This window comes from Mesocricetus auratus, unplaced genomic scaffold (assembly GCF_017639785.1).
Source record: "Mesocricetus auratus isolate SY011 unplaced genomic scaffold, BCM_Maur_2.0 Super-Scaffold_100691, whole genome shotgun sequence".
Lineage (NCBI taxonomy): Eukaryota > Metazoa > Chordata > Mammalia > Rodentia > Cricetidae > Mesocricetus > Mesocricetus auratus.
The window spans coordinates 44,500,713-44,525,081 of NW_024429267.1; the positions used below are offsets into that span (position 1 = coordinate 44,500,713).

Below are 24,369 nucleotides of genomic sequence, written 5' to 3' on the forward strand. Positions count from 1 at the left end.
GCATGGACCCATCATTCGGGATGGTGCAGATGGGCTTAGAGATGGGTAAGGGGACTTCATTAGTTTGTTCTTCTTTATCTGGAGCCCTCTAAAGGAAGAGTCAAGCACAGAGTACTAGAAGGGGCCTGAGTGAGCTTTGTGGCAAGCAGCTGCAACAGGCCTGTGCTGCTCTGAGATTAAGCAAGCCACAGCTGACCTGTGGCTGCGGGCTGCTCTCTGCTGAAGTTGCACTGCAGCAGAGCCAGGGGAGCTGTCGTAGGGCCTGCTCTTTCCATCGAAGCCTGTGCTGTAAGCACAGACCTTCTTCATTCCTTGGGGCCTGGAGCAAGAACAGAAGTGTTGAGCTTTACCTAGCATGGCAATTGGAAAGAACAGTTTTTTGTCTCATTCTGATCTGGGCCCAGCTGATTCCTCTAGAAAACCCAGGACAGTGAAGCAGATGTTCCCTGGTGGGTCAGTGGATACTTGGCAGAACAGGGGAAACGTAGGAAAACCCACCTGATGATGCATGCCTTCCCCCTTCCCTGCAGTTGTCCTGTTGGGCAGGAGCTGCAGCCAGCTTGCTAGGCTATGCTGGAGTTCTCAAGCCTCCCAACTACAGAGCAAAGCTCTGTAGCTGCAAAACGTGGCCAAGGTTCATGCCCCTCCTTAGCTCTGTTGAACTTCGCATAGAATCAGTGTAGCAGAGCCACTGGACAAACTTGCTGCTTCCTGTACTTTATCTTGAGTTCTGTCAGACACCTGGCTTCCCAGGTGGGCCAAACATGGCTGACAAAGAAAGATGCCTAAACGCAGGTCCACACTGGCAGGACTGTGGCTTCGTATCCTCTTCTGTGTGAGCAACACTCCATAGAGGCTGAGAGCATCTGACTTTACAGATGCAGGGGGTGGGCCCTTCACAGTGTCTCCTTTTAAGGAGAGGCTGTGCTTGTTTGAGAGGAATTGCTATGAAGCCATGAGAAGGTAAATTAGTCAAAATGCCTTAATCCAGTAGCTAATCCACTGATAGAAAATAGCATTTCCTGTGCGTCCCAGACAGAACTAATCCTCAGTAGAGATGGGGCCTGTGGCCTGGGGCCTGTGCAAACATCAGAGAAATCCCTTATCCCTGAGATAATGTGAAGCAGAGGAGGACCCACGGCTCCAGGAGCCAAAAGCTTGTGTTGCTTGCAACAGACTGTGGGCTGGGGGTGGGGTGGCTAGAGATTCTGAGGGATTTCTATAGCTCTGGTGTTACGGCCAGCTGTGTGTGATCCTGGGCCCTTCAACATGGCAGACGTCATCGTAAGAGGGGACCTCCATTCCTTCCCTCCAGAGTTCATGCCTTGAAGCTTTAAGTCATCAAATCCGGGCTGAGACAGGACGAGGAGGAGCCACAGATTCTGTGACTCCCACTCTGATTTTGTCTCCCCCTTTTCCTGCTCTGCTGAAGTGAGGGCGTTTCCCCCAGGCTAGGCAGAGGAGGACCACACTGGGGGTAGGGATGGGTCTCTGCCACCCATCTCCCTTCCCTACCATTCCTTCAAGCTTGCCATATCCAGGGATTCAGTTGAAGTAAGTGCAGCCACTCAGACTCATCAGCACACTTGGGCTGTCCTTGGGTCTCAGGGAACTGTGTTCTCGACACTCCCAGTACTCAGGACTCAACATTCGTCCATCAAGTACTTCTAAGTGTCACCTATGTCTTAGAACAGGAAGACGTGGGACTTATCTGTGAAAAAGACTTATATAAAACCCTGCACTGATGGTTCAGACACTGGACCACTGACTGGCAGGCCAGCGTTGGCACCCCCAGAGTTGAAAGCCCCTCTGCAACAAATCATTAGATGTGAACCATGACCAGTCTGGGAGGCAGACTGAGTGGTGGGAAAGACTGAACTCAAACCAGCCTGTCCCCTGAACCAAGTTGGCCCCTTCAGTCCGTAGTCACCTGGACATGTGACTGGCCAGGGCACCATTAAGACAGACCTTCCTGTGTGCACATTTGTGCACACATATAGGGACATGTACCAAGAAATGAGCCTGGGGCTTGCTAGGGACAGAACAGAGCTGGGACAGGCTGAATACCCAGCATCCCTACTTTGATTTAATAGCTCACAAAACCTCACAGCAGAGAGAGATTTCCCCACTTACTGCATCTGTTTTAGATGTTGAGAGTCTGAGTGGAGTCAAACCATACTACAGTGAGATCAATTCCACATTTTCTATCTCTAAAATGAGACCAAAGGAGTTAGATATGTGTAGCGCGGTTCAGGTCAGATTCTTGAAGCCAATGGCCAGCCCAGAGCATTCCCCAGACCTGCTGCTCCTGCTCACACTGGTGTGTGCCAGGGTGGCTGTGCCCATTTGCTCTGACCAAGGGCAGCTGGCACCCCTTAGACTCTAATAATTGAATCCTGTGTTGGGGGGGAGGTTCCTGGGGAGCCCAAATCAGCCACAGTCCTGGAAATGATTAAAAGGAGGGAGCTATAAGAAGCCACAGACTACCATGCATCCCAGTGGCTCAGACCCTCCCAGGATGGACCACACTTCATTGAGTCCCATCTGTGACCAGGATTTCCCCACTGTTCCGAAGCTCAGCCAGGGTGGGAGCTAGCGGCCTCATGTTGCCCACAGTGCACCCTAGTTGCAGCCCAGCAGTGACTGGATGAACGTGAACTGTTGAGTGAGTGTTGCAGTAGATCCAAAAGCTGCATTTTACATACAGGAAAACTGAGTCAGGTAACTTAGCCAAGGCCAGTTGACAAGCTGGTTCAAGTTCAGATTTGGACATGGGCCGTCCAAGTCTGGAACCTGTTCTTTTGTCATAGAGCCACAGCTCCTGACTGAGAATTGCTGTGATGTCTCCTGGGGCTCACACCTCTCCTACAGCTACAACATGCTGAAAGGGGAAGAAGGTAGACCCCAAGCATGGACTGGAGCCAGGAGGGAATCCTGCGAGAAAGGTTACACTGGGTCTTTGGGAAGCAGTAGTGACATACCGCACAGGGCCACAGGTGCCGTGTGAGTGTCACACCAAGGAGTCTGAAGTCTTGGGTAGAAAAGGATATGTCAGAAGCAGTGGGGAGGATGGGAATCAAGGGGGAACTAAGAAAGGGAGTCACTAGGAAGCTGAGATGTGGGTATCAGGGGACAGACAGGAGAGGAGGTAAACCCCAGAGAATAACAAGGAAGGTGTAGGTCCACAGTGCTGGCTGGCTGTGGTGCCCTGGTGCAGGAGCCCGGTAGAACACAGGTGGCTGTAGTCCCTTCTCTACAGAGTCCTCTTGAAAGGTCCTGCTCTGACTACCTTGGTTGCTGTGATAAAAACAGCCAAGTGCTACCTCTGCTCAGCAGTCCTACCTTTTCCTAGCCAGAGTAGATCGGTCTTGCCCCATCAGACTAGGAAAGGTGTCCCAGGCCCCAGCCTTCCCTGATAGACTAGCTACCCCTCCTCTTGCCCAGGTATGTAACTAGAGGTCAGCATTCCACTTCCATCTGGTCACCTGGCCTCGCCACCTTGTCCACATGTAGGTTTCCTACTTTCCAACTCATGGAAAGGAACCCAGGAGGTTTCTTTCCTCCCCAGAATCTGCTGTCTCCCCAGGGGGCCCAGGGCTTTATGTAGAACAAGACCTGGGCATAGGGAAGTGCTCTGGCCAGGGTGAGCAGCTTCTGCTGGGAAGAAGGGCCCCGGAGCTGAGTGGGACTGGAGTAGCCGAGGGAAGCTGCAGTGAGCCCTTAGAAGCCCCTCTAAGGGTCTAGCCATGTGTCTGAGAGGAGTGGCTGGCCTGCCTCACGCCCAATAACTCACTTCTTTTTTCCTGCCAGCATGTCACTTACCACCTGTGATGGTGAAGCAGTTTTGCCAAAACTCAGCCCTTCTAGACTTGTGCTGGCAACAGCAGTGTGTAGAAGCCCTGGGGAACCAGGGTTCCTTCTTTGTGTTGCATGTGGAATTTGGAGCCTTTGGATGTCCTGAGAGAGTCAAAAGGATCCTATGAGTGTCCTGTAGTCCTTCAGGCTCCAAATTCCACAAGAGGCGCATTCTGCATAGCTGGTGGTGACGGTGCCTGTGGGAGAAAGTAGCTGCTGGAAGGTTTGTGGCTCTGAATGTGTGCGTGCCCTGTGCTCTGTGTTCTGAAGTGCCATCAATTCCTCTGCCTGTAGGACCAGGTGACTAGGGTCAGTTCTTCACCCAGAGTTCTTCAGCAACCGTCAGCCAACACAGAACCATATCATCTTCCTTGACTGTACCTGCTCAAACTTGTGGCTCAATGACACAGCAACAGGAAGTGGAGGCTTTCTTCTTCCCCTTCCTTTCTGGCTACAGGTACTGGGACCCCTACTCTAACTTCCTTCCTTCTTTCTTCTTCTTCTTCTTCTTCTTCTTCTTCTTCTTCTTCTTCTTCTTCTTCTTCTTCTTCTTCTTCTTCTTTGGTTTTTTGTTTTGTTTTGTTTTTGCTTTTGTTTTTGTTTTTCTGTGTAAGTTTGGCTGTCCTGGAACTCGCTCTGTAGATCAGGTTGGCCTTGAACTCAGAGATCCACCCGCCTCTACTTCCCAAGTACTGGGATTAATTATTTCTTTTGTATATCTCTTCCTACCCAACCACACTGGCCTCCTGACAGTTTCCCAGGTGTCACTTGGGCCTTTCCACTCATCCTATACTTGAGAAACACCATGATCTACCTGTCTTATAACATTTTGTCACAATTTTCTGCCAGAGATGGCACCTCCCTCCCAGCACAGTCAGCTGCAGCCTGAGCCCCAGAGCAGGTGAGCTATGTCAGGGTCACCATCCTAGTTGGTCAGACACACACCATGCTCTGCTCTCTTGCCTTAGTCCCAAAAGCAAAGTAAAAAGTAGGATAAAAGAAGGAAATAAGCCAGGCGGTGGTGGCGCACGCCTTTAATCCCAGTACTCGGGAGGCAGAGGCAGGCGGATCTCTGTGAGTTCAAGGCCGGGCTTGACCAACAGCCTCCAAAACAGAGAAACCCTGTCTCAAAAAAAAGAAAAAAAAAGAAGAAGAAATAAGCAAGAAAGAGTTGTAGAAAGATGCAGGACAAGCCCACCTCAAGAGAAAGCCAGGCCAGAGAGGAAAAGGCCAGTAAGACTACAGAAGGGGAGGTCAGTGGTGAGGAGATAACGAGACAGGGCAGGAGGTGGCCATCAGGAGAAAGAAGGGACAAATAAAAGGCTCACATGACCAGGGAGAGAGGGCTATGTGCCACCCCCTGAGGAGTGAGGGACAACCAGACAAGTTGTGTCTGACCTTTTTTCACTTTTCACCTCTTCTTTTGGGGGGTGGCACGAGATCTAGTCTCAGGGTTCTGGACTTTGTCACTCCTCCTCAAGAACTCATCTCTGGAATTATGCAGAGCCTCTAAGTGCGCTGTGGCCACCTGTGAGGCCTCTAAACTTGCCCTGGCTTCCTTTGGTGCTCTCACATGCCTAAATCCCAGTCATGCCAATCAGAGATGCCAAGACTCTCCCTTCAGTTACCTCAGGCCAACAGAGATACCCAAGCCCAGCTCAGTCCCGTGCAGGTGCCTGTTGGTCCTATTGAGAACAATGCAGGAGCTGAATTCAGCTGTCTGGGGTTCTAGAGCTTTCTTGGGATCCTAGCAGGCCTTCAGCAAATGCCTCATAAGTACTGCTGCTACAGAAAGGCATATACCAAAACGACTCTGGTGCCATGTTCCTCTGCCACTTGGGGTGGGGAGCCCAGGTGCCAGACATCTCAAGCTTGGCATTTTGGTAACAGCTTCTTTGAGAATCGCCATAGTTGTAAGTGACTAAATATAAAGGCTGTCACTTTAAAGTCAGCTCCTTTAGATTGTTCAGAAGGCCCTTCAGGGTGTTACATAAATGTCTTTACTTGCCTGAACTGTGAGTGAGAGAAGACACACTGGCCCTGTGAATGTTGCCCCAACCAGAGACAGATCACTGTCTCCCCTTCCCTCGCAGGAGAATTAGAATGGAAATAGAATACCGTTGTTGAGCCAATCCTAGGAGGATTTTCCTCCAGAAGCCCAGGATGAGTCATACTGGAAGCCCCACTCCCTGGCCCCAGCTCCTAGATCCTCATCTGCTGCCTGGAGCCAAGACTGGGCCAGTCGCTTGTCACTCTGCTCTTGGTTTTGGTCCCCAACACCTAATACTTTCATCCTTTCGGTTCGCCTGGGTTGGGCAGTCCCTCCTGGCCATCTTCTATAGGACTCAGCAGCACTCTAGCGTTGTCCTGAGCCCTGGCAGGGTCCTTGGCCCTCCTAGACTGGATTCTCCTTTTCTACATCAGGGGCTTGTGGATTCACTGTCCTCCCCTCCTTTTCTGTCCCCCCCAGCTGCCCAGCAGTGCAGATCAACTTGGAAACACTTACTCTGCTGTTCACTGTGCCTCTTCTCAGACCACTATAGACATCACAGTGGGCTGTGGGGCCTGAGGCTCATCTACAGAGTGAGCCTCCTGTGATTGTCTCTCTTGCCTGGTGAGCTCCTCCTCAGCTCCTGCTCTGCCTCATTTGCTTGAGGCTTGAGGCCAGGCAGGTCAGCATAACCCCAGGCTGATGTAAAGCTTGCCGTTTGCCTCCTGAGATCAGTGGACACCTGTTCACTCACTGACTCCTGGACAAGATTGTCCCTATGATATTACTTCTTTTTTCTTCTCAGACGGGGTTTCTTTGTATAACCCTGGCTGTCCTGGAGCTCACTCTGTAGATGAGGCTGGTCTCAAACTCACAGCGATCCACCTGCCTCTGCCTTCTGAGTGCTAAGATCAAAGGCATGTGTCATCACCACCCGGCTCCTTTAAAAACAAATTGTGTATTTATGATGCAACACACACACACACACACACACAGATACACATGCATGCATGCATGCACCACAGCATGCATGTAAAGGGTCAGAGGACAACTCTGGGCATTTGATTCTGTCCTTTAACCATGGATTCTGAGGATCAAACTCAGAATGTCAGTCTTTTGTGGCAAGTGTGTTTATCTGGGGAGCCATCTCATCAACTCTAACATTTATCTTTTCTTCTATCATAATTCCAAACCTAAGTGTTTAGGCAAAAAAGAAGATCCTTGCCTGGGTTTGGGGAAGGGCCAGCTGTAATATGGAAAGTGTGTCCCAGTGTTATCTGGTATGTGATGGGGCTGCTGGGTAGCCCTGAGCAATGTGTTTGGACATTGGGGCTGGAAGTTGTTGTGACATGTGCTCTCCCCCTTGGGCACCTGCAACCTGACCTGACACAGGTCCCTTTGAGGGACTGGGCTAGGGTTCTGCTCTTCTGGCCAGAACAAGTTGAGAGACAATGTGGGTCACTGGAGAGCCTGAAAGGCTAGTTCTCATCTGGCTTTGTAGAAAGTTGCCCACTACTGACACTTCATAGGGCTATGGAGTAGACTCCTAATGCTGCCTTTTAAGTCCCACTCACAATCTGAGGGAAAGGTGTGGCCTTACTTCCTAGCCCTCCAGACCAGACCCTCTGTGACAGAAGAATCCCCAGGGTAGGACCCTGTGAGTAGGCTCCCTACATGGACACTGGGCAGTAAGAGGGGACAGCAACTGCTTGTGTCCTCTGGACACTGAGACAGTACATATTTACTAAGCCTTCAGAGTGCCCAACACTGGTAAAGACGTGTGCTCGTCACAGGTAAAAGTCACATTATGAAAAGGCCACATGAAGTAGCCTAAGGTTAGTCCTTACTAGGCATGCCCCAGATGTCCTACATGTCACCGCAGATGTTCTCTTTCCCTCCCCGTCTAGGTCTGGCACAGTGGTGACCTGTCCTGCATTGCAGTGCTATGACCTATGCAGACCCCTGCCAGGGCCTTCCTTAACTGCATCATCAGGCTGGTCGTGTCTAACCTGCTACGCAGATGCGCTGGTGGGGCCTTTCCATTGCTGGGAAACGCCTCTTCTCTGTGGAGGGAAAGCATAGCGTGCACTGGAGGTGTAGCTGAGTTGGTAGAGTGCGTGTGTCTAGCAGGCACACAGCCTGGATCTGATACCCAGCCCCAAACTGGGCACTAATAGGGTTTGGTGACTCATGTGTGCCTATGATCACAGCACTAAGAAGGGGAGGCAGGAAAAAAGTGCAAGGCCATCCTCAGCTTTATAGTGAGTTCAAGGCCAGCCTGGGCTACAGGGGACCTTGTCCCAAAACAAAGGAAAAAGAAACTTGAATTTTTCTGGGAGGAATGCAGTCCAAATTAATGTAAGATACTATAGTGGAAGTCAAGAACATGGTTCCCAGGCCCAGCTCTGTCACGGGGATCATTGGTTCTGTGGAAATGAACTTGTGTGCTCTATTAGAGTAGGGTCATTGAGGGGATGTGACACCGAGAGTGCTAGGCAGCATTCTAATGTACAGATACCTAGAAAGCCCCTCCTGTCCAAGCCCATCCTTAGGGCTCAAAACACACTAACCTGACCCCTTGGCAGAACGGACAGGGAAAGTGTATCCAAACACGAAGATGGCGTGACTCTTGAAGCTTTCCTGGCAGGGAGTGAACTAAGAACAGTAGCGGGGAGCTCCAGGTGCGAGGGGCCCTGGCCAGGCATGCTGTACTTGTCCACCATCCCCGCAGTGGGAAGGCTGAGGCAGGAGGACAGCTGTGAGTTTGAGGTTAGTTTGGAGTACATACATCGAGGCTACAAAGCAAGGAAGGAGCCCCCTTTAGAACTGGGAAGACAGGGTCCCTGGTGCACCCAGCACCCTCCTTTAGCGAGTGGCTGTGAAACAGAGGATGCTTTTCTATTCTGTTTATTCTAATATGAACACATTTGATGACCACACTCCTGCTCGGCTAAAGTATGGGCCTCCCTCCCAGGCAACCAAGTGGAGGCCCCCAGTATTGCCATTGGTCCAACATCCCTTGTTTTCTGAGTCCACAGTCTCTGCATTGGAAATTGGGTTCCTGTTAAAATTTTAAAAGGAAGGGGAAAAAAACAGGCAGAAAAGGAAATGCCACCAGCCAGGCTCCCCCACTGTGGCCTTGAGTCCCGACTGTCTGTTGGAAAGGATCTGGAAGAAAAATGATTTTGGCAGTGTGAGTTTCACAGCAGCCAATGGAAACTTCCAGGAATGCCACTCCGGCCAGCCGGGGGCTGTTTCCACTGCCACTTTTACGAGATGCAGACCCATTCCTGGCTGACTAGCCAACTTGGGGATGTGATGAGATCTTTCAGCTTAGCTCCACCTCTGGATGGCTAGTTCATGTTCCAAGGCAGTGATCTTTCAGGTTCTGTCCTGTGACCTAGAGTGCAGAGTCCTCCCATCCACAGAGCACCCTCTGTGACAACTGACATCTACACAGCACGCTGTGACAATTTACAGTTGCACTGGAGGGGAAACTCTCCCAAAATGTCTCCATGTTATCAAGTGCATGGAAGCTCTCTTCTGGATCAAGTTTGAGCCTTCATGGAACCTCAGGGAATGGAACATTCTCTCTTAAAAGGCATCATGACCTTCCTAGTGCCTGTGGGAAGCGAGCCTGCTGCGCTCACGGTGACCTTGTCTGCAGTGACCTTATTCCCAGTGGCTCGTGTGGCTTCATGATGCAGTGGGCACTCAGCAACCCTCAATGGTGGAAACGAAATGGCCAGCTGAGCATGGGTCATCCTAGCAAGGGTTAGGGAAGGTGTGATTGGTGGGACAGGCTGCTAGGGCTCAGGCCCTCTGAGAAGTTGCCCACTACTGACACTGCCTGAAGCCAGAGGAAATAGACAGATTTGCCCCACCTTTGTGGGAGCCCTGTCTGCAAGACTAGACTTGGTCCATGAAGTACACACAGCCTCAGGGGACTGGATCCATAGGCAACCTTCGTGCTGGGTGTGTGGAAGTAAGTGGATCAATGTGGCATTGTCACTTGCCAGTGTCACCCTCATCGTCACCCCCAGGTGGCACTGTCTCACTCTGTCCTCATAGGACCCACACAAGTGGAGCACCCACCGTCTAGGCTCAGGGGACTCAACTTCCCAGCTTTGGGAAGAGTGCCCTCAGCACAGAGGGAGGGCCGTGTCCTGGGCAGGACCCAGGGGAAGAAGTGTCATCATTTTGGGGCAACTTCCTTCCCAGACAGGTGCTCCGTGGTCTCTGGTGATACACAGGGTCAAAGTTTCCTGTGCCATGGTTATCTTGTGGGAATGACTGAGGGCTGTGAGATCTGCCATCTGCCTCCCCTCAAGCATCGCTTTCCTGCCCGCAAACTCCAGAGATGCACACAGAAGGCATGAAAGGCCGCCACAGCCTGTTGGGGGGGGGAGGCACCTGGCATTTGGGTAGCAGGCTGGGCCCTCCATCCTGAGCCTGACACTTTTGATTTTGCAGACAGTGTCCATCCTGGAACAGCGGTTGACGCTGGCAGAAGACAAGCTGAAGCAGTGCCTGGAGAACCAGCAGCTAATCATGCAGCGAACACCGTCGTGATCCAGGGAGCAAGAATCAGGAGCTCAGTTGATTAGGACAGCAGGCCAGGGATGTGTACGGGGTCTTGAGTAAATAAATAAAGGGATTCAGCCCTGAGGGAGCCACATCTGTACCCAGTCTGAGATTGGGTGCTCCTGCTCCCCCACCCCAAGTGCTGTTTGTACCTGGAGCCTCCCCACCTGACCATGGGAAGCTCCCAGTGGGTGGCACCACACAGAAGGGAGACTTGCGACCACGCTTAGTTTAACAAAAAGGAGCCAGTTGAACTGAGTGCGTCCTCAGAGTCCTAAGGTGGTGGCAAACTGTCTAGAGAGCCTTGCTCGGTTTTCATTCACCTCACTTCAGCCTCCTGACTGACTTCTAAGTTGGTAGCTCATTGCTTGGATGAGGCAAGAATTTTCTCTCCATCTGACCACCCCTCAAAGAAAGCCCCAATGGACCCATCTGAGTCGGGTTTGTTTGGGAACAAGCTTGGTGGAATGGGTAGGGCCTTTGCAAAGGCTTTAATTTCTGTTACCACCAGGGCCAGTGGCTTCTTCCTCTCTACATGCATGAGAACAGAGGGATCTGAAAATTAAAACTAATTTGACCTATGATGTTGCAGGAATGGCTTGTTCTGGGTAAGACTTAACCAGTCCTCCATCCCAGGGCCCTAAAAGGGAGAGTCACAGCAGCAGTGGGGGTGGGGTGCTTGGAGGATCATTTCGGAGACCAAGGACCCTTATTTGCAGCTGTTTGGTGGTGCTGGAGTGCAAGGGTAGCAAAAGCCCTGTGTACTACCCACCTTCCCCTAACTGGCTTCCGCAGGGGTGTGGAGGCCGGAGCACCCTGTTTCCATTATCATGAGGGTTTCTTGGAGCCCTCTTCCACGTCTAGACTGGGAAAGCTGGTGAGTACTTTCCTTGTCTGCGTGGCTTGTGCCGCAGAGCTGCAGCCTTCAGCATCTTGGGTCTTAGACAACCAGGGAGGTCTTTATCCCCTAACTTACTCTCCTGCCCTGGGGGTGGGTGCGGCGATAGAACTCCCCGAAAGCTGTCAGTACCAGCTAGTTAGCATGGTCCAGGTAGAGCCCGAATGTCTAAGAGTGCAGTCTGGCAAGAGGGTCAGCCTGTGTTGATTTCTGATAAACCACAAGTGTGGGTGGTGCCTCCTTGTACTAGGTAAGAAGAGCTGAATTCCAGGGTCAGACCTTGGTCCTGCCTGCCCCGAGCTGTACACCTCAATACTGCTGTCTGAGACTGATTGTTACAGTTTTGAAGCAGTGACCTCTATTCCTCTAGGTGCTGCACCCTGCCCTGTGCAGAGTAGTGGCTCAAGGGAACCCGTCACTCTGCCCAGTCCCACTAGATGACAGAGCCCATTGTCAACAGCAGTTCAGTAGGGAAGAGCTGAGGTTCGCTGGGAAGCTGCAGTGCAGGAGCCTGGTAGCCTGCACTGGCAGGTAAGCCCTCGGCTGCCTCCAGAGGTGGTAAGTGCCCCACCCCATGAGCCTTAGCTGGCTACTAACTCAAAGGGTGCAGCTTGTGGGGCCAGCCTTGTCATCCCCTCCATGCTGGCCCTGCCACCCTCTTGGTGGAGGCAGGCTGAATGTGGCACACTCGGGAGGCAGAGGCAGGCAGATCTGAGTGTGAGCCTGGTGTCAGGGGGACCCTGTCTCAAAAACCAGGCAGAAGTGAGAGCTGAGAGTCAGCATTTTCCCCCTCTGCTTCCTGGCTGCGGGTCCGAAGTAATCAGCTGCTTCAAGCTCAGGCAGCCATGGCTTCCCTACCATGATGGACTGTGAACCAAATACACCTTTCCTTCCTGAGGGTGCTTTTGCCAAGTGTTTTGTCAAAGCAATGGGAAAGTGAGAGAGCAGTCTTGCAGGATGTTTCTGTAGCTCACACACATACCTCCCTTAGTAGAGCTGCAGGGATCAGGGAAAATACAATTCTCAGTGGGCACGCATTCTACCATGGGGCTTCCCCATGCCCAGGGCAGACTTAGGAAGTGCCAAAGCTCATTTAGGGCCCAGTTCCTCCCAAAAGGCTCCCAACTCAGAACCTCCCTGCTCCAAGAACTTGGGAACTCAAGTTGTACCTGGTTGGGGAAGGGTCTACAGTCCTCTTACCACTCTGGGCACTGACTAGCTACACTGTCATCTCCTGCCCCCGTGAAGACTTATGAACTCCCTGAGCTAGACAACTATCTGAGTGCTAGGAGGTCCAACACAGTGGGCTAAAGTCTCCAGAGTCTGGATCTGAGTAACTGAGCTCCCAGAAAGGCAGACTGTAGCTCTTTCCCTCCCCCACTCTGTCCTCAGTCCTGCACAAGGTTAGCTTGCGGGGTTCCAGGGCATAGACCTGCACTTGTCAGAGAAATAGTGGTGCCAGGCAGCCCTGGGAAGAAGTGGTCAAGCCCACTCCCAGCCCGTGGTTCGCATCTATTGCTGTGATAAAACATTGACCCAACCCAAAGCAGCCTAGGGAGGAAAAGGTTGGCTTATTGGGTTTTTGGTTGGTTGGTTGGTTGGTTGGTTGGTTGGTTGGTTGGTTGGTTGGTTGGTTGGTTGGTTGGTTGGTTTTTGGGTTTTCGAGACAGGGTTTCTCTGTGTAGCTTTGGAGCCTATCTTGGAACTCACTTTGTAGACCATGCTGGCCTCAAACTACAGAGATCCGCCTGCCTCTGCCTCCCGAGTGCTGGGATTAAAGGCATGGGCCACCAAGGTTGACTTGCCTTATACATCTGGATCTCAGGCTATCCTTGAGGGAAGTCAGGGCAGGAATTCAAGCAGGAGCCTGGAGGCAGAAACAAGCAGAGGTCATGGAGAAGCACTGCTTGCTCTCCATGGCTCACTCAACTTGTTTATACAACCCAGGACCATTAGCTGAGGGGTGGTACCACAGGGGGCTGGGCCCTCCCCCACAGTTGAGGGCCTGCCCTTCCTCAAATGACCCTGATTTGTCAAGTTGACTAAAACTAACCAGCACACATGGCAAACCCAACTGCCCCTAATGAGTACCACCCTCCCAGGAGCATCTAACAGGTGTGGTCCAAGAGCCCCCCCTATAACCCACCCACCCCTGCAAAGGGCCTGTGACTATTTCCACACTCTCTGCCTGGAAACACTCTCCAGTCTGTCCTGGGATCACCACCCTCTGAAGACTGACTGCCATGGCTAATGATTTCCTCGTGGTAGCAACAGAGTTGAGGTGGTACCCCTCACCATTGCCAGGTTCTGTCTGGCTCTCAGCTGGGCAGAGGTGGGTCCAGCCCAGCCTCGAACTCACAGAGATCCGCCTGCCTCTGCCTCCTGAGTGCTGGGATTAAAGGTATGTGCCACCACCACCCGGCTTTTTTTTTTTATTTACTTATTATGTATACAGAGTTCTGCATATGTGCCTGCAGGTCGGTAGAGGACACCAGATCGCTCATTACAGGTGATTATGAACCACCATGTGTTTGCTGGGAATTGAACTCAAGACCTCTTAACCTCTGAGCCACCTCTCCATTGGCGGTGCACGCCTTTAATCTCAGGAGACAGGCTGGTGAATCTCTGTGAGTTCAAGGCCAGCCTGGTCTATAGACCAAGTACCAAGACAGCCAGAACTGCACAGAGAAACCCTGTCTTGAAAAAAAAAGAAAAGAAAAAGGCAAAGTCCCCTTATATTTTCTGGTTTCTGTGAAATCCGCAGTGTGAATGTGGATAGTGCACGACTGTCTGTTACCCTACAGCCAGGTCTCTTTCCTGGTACTTGGCTCTATACATCAGTGTCATTTCCCAGGCAAGTAGCTCCTGCCACGGGCATCTCCAGGGGCAAGAAGGAAGTTGAGAGTGTGAGGCAGTAAAGCCTGGAAAGCCACCTCTTCTGCCACCACTAGGGCTAGCCCAGGTCTGGGGGTGGGTGGGTATTTGTGATTACCCAGAATCCCGGAAACCCAGCCCGCTGAGCAAGCAAGTGCATGTTGAGTCACCCTCGCCCTGCCGTCCCAGCTCCCTGTCTAAACCCTCATCTTCCTGAAGGTTTGCTCAAGACAGGCCCCAACCTAAACTAGGGGACCAGAGGCCACAGGGGCAGCTTCCACCAAACAGCCATACCTTCCTCCCCCCCCACCCTGGGCTGCTGAAGGGAGCTAAGTTTGCTGAGGGACCTGTGACAGGCTGGTGGCAGCGCCATTGCCCCAGGGCATAATTCCCCTTCCTGTCAACATTGCTGCTTAGGCATGGGGCCTGGTTCCTCACCGGGGACCTGCCTACCCCAGCCAGGGCACCATGAGTACTGTGACTCACTTCCACCACACTAAGGAAGAATCTAGAAGCTTCACTCTGCCTTTTGGGCCAGGATGTGGGGTGCCCATGGCTAAACTGGGGATGAGCCCTAAGGCAGCCCAGAGTGCTGGCTGCTGCCTAGCTGCTAGGAAGCATGGGAGACCAGTCCCTCCTGCGTGTGGAAGCACTCTCCAGAAAACCTATTTATAGAGCAAGGGTAGGTGTTTTCACTCAGGTGAGGCCACCCGCTGGTGGTCTGCAGGCAGTTGTAGAAGAACCCCCTCTCTCCCCTCTCCCCACCTCTACCCCACCCCCACCTCACCCCTCCCACTCCTACTGCCTGGCCAATCTGTTCACTGGGAGGAAGGGAAGAAGCCTGCTGTCCTGCCACTTCCTGTTCTCAGCCTCTGCTTCTCTTTCAGGCACACATGCTTGTGTTCCTAGAAGGGGATCCTTTAGTCTGTTTGGTGGGTCCCCTGTAGGTAGAGTCTGGGTCCACCGATCAGTGTCACACACACCAACGCCCCATCCATCTCCACCTTCCAGATTTAGCTGTCCCTAAGCTCCTGGGCTCATGTTTACCCAGGCCTGTGTGTTCCCTTTATCTCAGTCCTCCCCAGGGGATGGTGTCCTGGCTTCTAAATGCTTAGCTCCCCTGCTTCTCATAGCCCTCGGTGTCCGCCAGGTTTGGCTTGGTTTGGCCTAGGGCCTTACTGGGATTTGGCAGATCTCTCTAGAACAGCCCTGCTCTTTAAGAAACTGCTACAGCATGGAGCCCACCTCCACAGAGAGCCCCTTAGGCTGACCCCAGTCAAGGTCGCTTGCTCAGGGCTGGGAAGAGATCCCGTGCTCAGGCCTTCACATGTTCATCTCTCCCCAGTCCTTTTCCCATGACAGCTGCTACAGAATTTGTCCCTCAGAAGCCCCTGGAACCCGGGGCTGAGAAGCAGTGTAATTAGCACTCCTGCCTCTCCAGGCAGCAGCTCCCATGTGTCCATACCTGCTCACTGGAAACAGAAGGTACTTTCCGTCCCAGAAACCTGGCTGCTGTGGACTCAGGCAGGAGCTGGGAGAGTGACCTCTGTTCTGAGGCTGCCCCTAGAATGTGGGTGACCATCTCCCCCAAGCAGCTGGGCTGCACCTCGAATGATCTTTGAGAGGTGTTTAGTCTCCTGCTGAGAACCAATGCCTCCAATTTGAAGGAGACACAGTTCCATAGACCCCTCTGGTGGGAGTAAAAGCCTCAGGCAGGCGTGCCAGGTGAGGACCACCAGCCTCCCCAAGAGCACACGCCCATTGAGCCCTCCTGCAGATCAACATCAAGCCGGACAAGGGCTTTCCAACCTAGTCCCCCACGCCTGCCCCTGGCAACCCCATTGGTTCTTAACACAGCACTCAAGCCGCTAAAGGTCAAGCTAAGACTAAACATCAGAAAGCTGAGACAGCTCGTGCTACCTCCACTCAGCCCCCTCCAAAGACAGGCCAAGTGGGCCCCTCATTCCCATCCCCCGGGGCCCAGGCCTCTGCACGCTGCTCCTGCAGGCAGGACCACAGGCTTTCACCTCTGAGCCTCAGCCTTCACTCTGATAGCATAGTGACAGCAGGAGTAGCCTTGTGGGCTGCTGGGAGACTTGCCGAGACAGTTCATGCACAGTTCCAAGAGCTGGGTTTGTCTCCAGCGGACTAAGAGGAACCTAAGAATTAGGCCTGTATTATTGGCGTCCCTAAGCCAGTCAGCCAGCTGGGCCCCTGTTGACTCTCTGGGCTCAATCGGGGCGCCCAGTATTCCTGGGAAGGGGTCCATTGTGCTCCATGATGGCTTCACGCTCCTCTGCCCCACCGCCACACATCTTTTACTGGACTCTACCCCCCACCACGTACCGGCATGGCCTTTTCTCAGCGGGACTTCCAACCACCAGGCCAAGCCGGTGCCTCCACACAATCCCCTGTGCTGCCTCCCTTGCCCCCACATGCACCAGCTGAGGAAGCCAAGATGGTGGTCAGCTCCTCAGACCAGCAGGCCTGGTGAAAGGGCAGGACTGGAGAAAGGACACTGTCACTAGTCACCCAAAGTGAGGAGGCTCTGTCCCCACCCTCTCCTGCTCACCACGATTGGGGCTTTTTCCAGCTGAGAGAAAAGAGCAGCCTCCTAGGGGCCTCTTGTTCCACCCCCACCACTGGCCTGGGGCTCCTGCAGGGGCCCGGGAGCCTGTCTGCCAATGTGGGGCGCGGTAGAGTTTCTGGGGACCAAGCCTGCCTTGGCTTCCTCCACAGACACATGTTTCCAATCCCTTCCCAGGCCCCTCTCCCCCTCCCCAGCCCCTTCCCATTTCCTTGCTCAGCCGTCCACTCCATGTGGAACTAATTAAGAGACCCTCAGGGCTCCCAACCCGACTCTGGCCCCGGCTTGGGGAGGGCGCTCTGTCCACAGCCGGCCTCTGCAGAGATGCAGCTTCCCCAAGCTCACCCCATCCCTGTCTGGCCCCTGAGTAGCTCTAAGCTGAGACCACAAAGAACTGGCCATGACCAAAAGTCAGCTGTGCTGCTGGAAGGAAGTTTAAGCAGGCCATTTTGGCTCTTCCTCTTCTCTCCCTTCAAGTACCCCAGCTTCCCAAACAGCTGGGCCAGGAGCTCTGATCCCAATGGGCAGCTGGACCAGTGTAAAAGGCAAAGTCCAGGGTCCCTAGGGCAGATTTTGGGTTCTGAGTCACTAACTTAGTGACCTTCAGCTTCCCATCCAAAAATTGGGATGGTCCAGTGCTGTGTCAAATAGCCACCAGGCAACCTAAGGCCTCATTCTGAAAGCCCTATCCCATGGAGGCTATGAAAAAGAATTTTTTTTAATTCTGGTGCTGATCATTCTGACCAGCAAAGTTTGGAAATGCTAGGATGAGTAGGTCTAGCTGGCAGTCTCCCTGTCAGAGCTGTCACTGTATTCCTACACCGTGGAGTTGTCTCCAGAAGTGTGATCATATGACCGACCCCTTGTATAGCGGTGTACCTAGGGCCTGGAGTTCTGTGGGTCCATTCTGGAAAATACTATAGGTAAGGCAGTCAGGGACCCCCTAATAAGAAAGGCCCCTGTGGATCTGAGCAGCAGGTTTCCTCTGACTCTTAGGAAAGGCGGACACTGAGTGGCGGGGACAGCTAAGAAGGGCGTGGGAGCCCATGGTGGAGGCGGAGCTGCTATGGTCAACACTAGAGGCGAGGATGCTTGAGTCAGTCCAGGGCCCTGGTGACTCCCCACCTGATCTTCCTCAGGCAAGAGCAGGCATGTGGGTGGGACAGCATGGATACTGAGTCCCAGGCTGGCAGGCAGGGTTTTTCCCATGCAATGAGACCTGCACAGGCAGGCCCAGGATGTTGGGAGTGTCCACACTGACACCCCACGGCAATCTCAGCACGGGAATGGGGCAGCCACTGGCTCAAGGTTCAAAAGAGCTCCATTGTCTCTGCTTCCCGCCCAGTTGGGACCAGCCTCTGCCCAGAGCCCACTCTACCTGCATGCTGGCACAGGTGTCCCACGCCCTCCTGGCTGGCACTCTGCACCAGGGGCCTGCCCACCAGGGTCCTCCGCTAGCCTGTGCCCTCTGCCCTGTCTGAGCACAATGAGGGATAAGCAGGGGAGGACTAGGCCTGTCAGACACACATACGCCTCTCCTGCCTCATAGAAGGCCTGCATGGCATCCCACAATCCATACAGAGAAAGCAACAGGTTGGGGGAGGGGCAATGACAGGCTGGGATTGGAACCAGTAATCTTAGCCTTTCCAGTTTCCACCCCACCCTACTCTGTCCTAAAGTCACAGGATAGGGCATGGCAGGTGTCTATACTTGACCTTGTCTGACACAATTGGACCAGCCCAAAACTACTCCTACTACATATAGGGCATGAGAACAAAACAGTGTCTATGCTCAGCCAAGCCCCTGGGCCAGAGGCACTTCCCCAGCATTTCCGACTAAGAGCCTGCCAGGCTTGCCTCCGGGAGTTAGCTAGGCAAATGGAGAGATGAAGGGCCAAGGGCTGGAGCCCCACCTGGAGCCAAAGCAACAGCACGGTGATGTCTTCTCAGCTCTCCGGGTCTTCATGTGCCTCTGCCAGCTGCCCGCAAGTCCCACATCTGGGCAGAGCCTGGGTCCTGAGGAGTCCAAACACTTCTTGACCTGAATCACTGCACTGGGACAGCAGTTCTGGGCTGGCTCCTGCTTCAGAATCTCTGCTGAGTGCCCAGCTATAGCCAAGCACCTGCCTAGGGCCCTTTCCCCTGCCCTAGGGTCCAGGCACAATGTCATCCTGCCTAGAGACAGAGGCAGAGCGATAGTTTTGCTTTGTGTTTTGCTGTATCCTCTCCCTCCCTCCCTCCCTCCTTCCTTCCTTCTCTCCCTCCTTCCCTCCCTCCCTCTCTCCTTCCTTCCTCCCTTCCTTCCTTTCTTTATTCTTCTTCCTCTTCTTTTTATTTTTACTTTTTTTCAGAGACAGTTCTTGCAATCCTGGAACTCACTATGTGGACCAGGCTAGCCTCGAACTCACAGAGGTCAGAGATTCACTTGCCTCTGTTCACCGAATTCTGGGATTAAAGGTGTGTGCCACTATGCCTGGCTCATGCTCTTCATGAGTTATAGCTGGGAGGAAGACAGGGTGATTCGCAGCAAAGCTAGTCTCTTGCCCATCCTGTCCTCACTTGAGAGGAGTCAAGGTTCACTGAGTCTCTGCACCCTTCCACAATTTTTTGTGTGCTTCATAGGGTGGAGGGGACCTTCCTTGGGACACTTGCTGATGTGGCAGGACTGCACCCAGTCCACATAGGGGCATTCCCAATCCTGTTTCCCAGTGCCAGCACACCTGGGGACAGGCACCCTAGCTCCAGGACAGCCTGTATGAGATGTATAGTAGGTATGAACCCTGGGACAGGGATCTCAAGCCAGCACCCGTGTCTAGCCAGGCCAGGTGGTTCCCAGGCCATGTTCCTGGCATCATCGTGGTCACTGTCACCATCAATGCCTCATAGGAGGGACTCCTGAAAAACAGGGCTGAGTAGGCTGGTAGGGAGGGGAACAGACAGGCTCAGGCGACAGGCCGATGCTAATGAGGCAGTTAGGTCTAGCACCCAAGGCAAGTCCAGCCCAGGCCCCTGGCACATCCGCCAGCCCAGGCCAGGTGCCCTGGGAATTCCGGGCCTGCCCACCCAAGACAAGTCCAGCCCAGGCCCCTGGCACATCCGCCAGCCCAGGCCAGGTGCCCTGGGAATTCCGGGCCTGCTCCACCCTCCCAGCCTCAAAGGTAGGACTATCAAGAACATTTTTACTCCTGCTTTCCTAGTTCAAAAACCATAGACACATTTGGAGAGACAGAACCAGGGGCCCCTAATTCCATCACTACATTTTACAATTGAGTTAGGGGAGTTAGCAGGGCCTAACCCATTGGTACTCTAGGCCCTTCCTGGCTGAGGTAGCCATAAAAGAACCAGAAGCTTAATGCCAGAGGCCAAGGGTGATATGGTAAGGAGTAGCAGGCAGCTAAATACCCTGCTTTCAAAAGCTATGCTTCCTAAAGAGTCCAGGGTGGGCTTACAGGAGTGCTGTCTCTAGCCAGGGACTTTCATGGAGGATAGACAGAGTTCCTGAGATGCCAGGAAGAGGGGGAATACTTTAGGGCAGGGCCCCCCTCCCCTCCCTGCCCCGTCTACCTATGAGGCCCAAGAAAATTTCCAGCAGCCTACCTGATCCCCCAGGCTGTGGAGTGGCTTCTCCTGGTTCTCCAGAGATGACTTCAGTGTCAGCACTTAGAGCATATGGCTGAGCCAACCCCCCTCACTCCTCCTCTGGGTTTAAGGGGTGTTGGTATGGGCCTGGAACTCAAGCTCAGTACCCTAAGGATTGGAGTTCCATAAAGAGAGTAAAGTTCTGGCTCAGCCTGTGAAGGAAGGGTATGCCATACTGATCCTGGCGGGGGAAGGAGGAGCTCTGACAGGAATTTGAGGCCGGGCCATGGGGGAGAGCAGGGGTTCAGGGCAGGGAGCCTTTGGTCTCCAGGTACTCCTACTGAGCAACTCCAGGTAGGTCACGTGGGGAATGGAAGTGAGAGGTTTCCAGAATCATACCACGTGACAGGGGAGGCCCCAAAACATTTTAAATCATAGGTGTACATGCTTATGGCCAACAACATAGAAGCTTCCAGAAGCATACTGGGGTGGGTTCTAATCCTGACACAGCCACTTTGTAGGTATCTACTCTGGCTCAGAAGGGGACAGGTGGGTCTGGGGGGGAAAAAGGAAAATAATCCAAGGCATAAACAGGAAGGCAAGTTCTAGCAGAGGGACTGATAAGTGCCACCACCACCCAAGCAAGAACCAGCAAAGGTGTCAGAGGCTAGCCAAAGAGTGAAGAGAGTGTGGACAGCTGAGACTCCAGGCCCTGGGGAGACTAACTATGTTTGCCATGGAAGTTGAAAACCACCCACCCTACAGCCCCTCTCTGGGGTAAGTGACTGCCTGTTGCCTCCCACCACCAGTCTTCCGGCCTGGGGTGAGGGATGTGGGAGAGGGCAGAAGAGCCTGGAACCAGTTGAGAGCCCCTGGCAAAGAAGGGGCGCTCTGGATTTTAGTCCGGACCCAGGCCTTGGCTACGGCTTGACTTGTGACCATGGGCCTCAGTTTCTTCATCTGTCAAAGAAGTTGGCAGCGCTCCCAGAGCTGACACAAAGCCCAGAGAACATGTTGGACAGAGTCAGATGTGCACCTGGCCAGTAAGCCCAAGGGGGCTGTGTGTGGGAACTCACACCGGGAGCCCCGGGCGGTTCTCCACCCTCTCCCTAGACTGTCCTTCCCACTTGCTCATGTTTGTGTTTCCTTCCCATCACCTGGGCCACCGTGACTCACCCTCCCGCCCTGTGGGCATATGAGTAATTGGCTGGGACCAGTGCCAAGCCAATGGGCAAGCTACTTCCCTTCCTGGGCCTCAGCTTTCCCATCTGTAGAACGGTCAGAGCCCTGCTCTGATCACTTCACTGAGGAATCTGGGACAATTTGCAGGGCTGAGGAGGTGAAAGCAAGAGATGGCCATGAAGAGAGGGCAGCACAGACCTCACTGCCCAGAGCCAGCCAGCACAGCAGTCGCATCTTCTCAGAGACACCAGGAACTTGGAATGGACAGCCGGATGTCTGGCCCGTCCAAGACTCTGGCTTGACACTGGGTGGTAGGACTCACTCGAGGAAAGGGACCCGGTGCAGGAGGATGCATTGTGGGTAAAGGGTGGGAACTACTGGACCCTATAATGGAGAATTTGGAGCTTGAACAGACCCTACTGTGGCCAGGCAGGAAAACCTGCTGAGCCAGGGGCTTCTCGGGAACTAAAGATGTGACTTCGGGCATTGAGGCACAGCCTTTTAATTCCAGCAGGGGGAATGGCTTGAGAGTTCAAGGCCAGTCTTAGGTACAAAACGGCCTAGAGGTAGAGCTCAGTGGCAGAGTGCTTGTCTATTGTGTGAGAGAGTCCCTAAATTGAATCCCCAGCACTTGGGAAGGGCGTGGGATGAGTTCAGAGGGTAGGGACAGGAGCACTGGGTCTGGGTCAGGGAGTGGGAGGGGCAGGATGACTTGAGTGAGGGGGTGGGGAGAGAGGCCAGAGTTGGCATGGCTGTGAATTAAGAGTCCACCACAAAGAAGGGGTTTTGTTTGTTTTTGCCGTGCAAGGGCATTAGTACAGAGTCAGAGAAAAACTTAGTGCCCCCCTCCCTTCCATAATGTGAGTCCCAGGGATAGAATTCAGATCCGCAGGCTCAGTGGCAAGTGCCTATACCCCATAAGCCATTTCACCAGCCTCTACTTTTTATTTTTCAGCCAAGGTCTCACTAAGTTGCCTACTCTGGCCTTCAGTTCACTATAGCCTAGTCAGGCTTAGACTTGTGGACCTCCCACTTTAACTTCTTAGATAGCTGGGGACTACAGACTTGTGTTACCAGACCTGGCTGCAAATACGTCTTATGTCCTTTTCCTGTCACAATTATTTGGCCTGGTAATGTTTGCCTTAAAGATTGTGGAAGCCAGAGTGTGGCTTAGCAAGAAGAAGTGCTGCAATTGACTAGTAATGTCTGCCTGGAATAAAACATGGATGACTGCCCCATGTGGATCCCTGCCTCCTATTTCCCATCCTCAGACTAGTTTCTGTAGATGGGGCCTGTGGCTGAGAAAGTGTCAGAGTGGGTAGCCAGGGGGCTGCCACATAGAAAGGTTCTGCTCTGTCCTGCTGTCAGAGGACTTACATTATTTTGATCTTACACAGATGCCCATTCCTCGCTTATCTCTTTCCTGCCACAGAGCAGGCTCTCAAAAAGTGTTTGAGAAGCTGGGAAGTGGTACTCACACACCTTTAATCCCAGAACTGGGGGGGGGCAGAGGCAGAGGCAGAGGCAGAGGGATCTCTGTGAACAAAGCTAGTTCCAGGACAGTCAAGGCTACACAAAGAAACCCTGTCTCAAACAAACAACAACAAAGTGTTTGAGCAGGTGGAGGCTGGCCTAAGACCTGGCTCTCTTCTCTCCCTCTCCTTTGCTTTCTCTAGGCAGCCTTGGGGGATCAGATTCCCAGATATTTCCCAGGCCCTTGCTTCTGTCCTGTCCTGTCTTGTGCTCCGATTGGCCTGGACAGGGCCCTATCTCTTGCTCTGGTTATTTGTTCCCCAAGGCTCTGCATTCTCACCTGCTCAACCCACACATCTGGGCAGATGTGGCTCCCAGTTTACCCTGTGCTCTAGGGCTGTCATTTGGGGCCAGGAGGAGGGCAGGGGGCAAGTGAAGGGTAGAATCCTCATCCTCCAAGAGCTTCACCCCACTGAGACCCTAGAGCCAACTAATACAAGACAGCGAGTCTGGTGATTTGGGGGACAGTGTGCTTCCCATTGTTTGGTGGGACAGCCCCTCTGGCTAGCCTATCCACCCCACCAGGAGCATCAAGTGCCAGACAGGAGTATATGCACATACACTTAGGTGCCTGTGAGCATGTATGGATCCCAGGGAGATCCATGTCTTGGGGACTATGTTGTGTGTTCTTGAATGTATATGTGTGTAGATGTAAACATATAAGCATGTACAGCAAGAGTTCTGTTTGGGACTAGTCTTTTACAGATCGCTGCTGGCCTACTTGTCTGCACGTCTACCCAGGTGAGTGACCCACCAAGGGTAAGCATGCTGTTCCAAGAAGCAAGGGTAAGCAGAATGAATATGCGTTTCCAATGGTGGCATGGGGGAGCGTCACTGGGCACAGGGTGGTTGAACCAACGGCAGCAGGGGTCGTTGACTGCAGTGTTCATGGCCCCAGGCACTGCTTATCTCCTTTCCTTTCCTCCTTCCTTCCTTCCTTCCTTCCTTCCTTTTTGTTTTGTTTGTCAAGACAGAGTTTCTCTGTGTAACAATCCTGGCTGTTCTAGAACTCACTCTGTAAAACAGCCTGGCCTGGAACTCAGATCTGCCCGCCTCCGAGATGCAGGGATTAAAGGTGTGCACCACCACCACCTGGCACTCCTGCTCATTTCTAATAGGGGATGGTAGGTAGATCTGCCAGGAAGCCACCCCGTGAGCTGGAATCACAGGATACACCCGTAGTCCCAGCATTCAGGAGACATCTGTTCTTGGGGATCTGCAACTCCTCTCAGAAAACAGCAACAGGCAGGAAATGCCCCCTCCCCCTTCACGGCCAGGCTCATCCTCC

General features: G+C 53.1%; 1 protein-coding gene across 3 annotated transcripts in view; it reads left to right on the forward strand.

Annotated features, from left to right (window-relative positions):
• Positions 1-11,010, forward strand: part of Poc1a (POC1 centriolar protein A) — a 77,290-nt gene extending 66,280 nt beyond the window's left edge. For all 3 annotated transcript variants that reach the window (XM_013116939.3, XM_005074853.4, XM_040739880.1), the window contains one exon: positions 10,319-11,010. In XM_013116939.3, the coding sequence (XP_012972393.1) occupies positions 10,319-10,417 (99 nt within the window). In that variant the 3' untranslated portion in view covers positions 10,418-11,010. The remainder of the gene's footprint in view (positions 1-10,318) is intronic.
• The last annotated feature ends 13,359 nt before the right edge of the window (positions 11,011-24,369 follow it).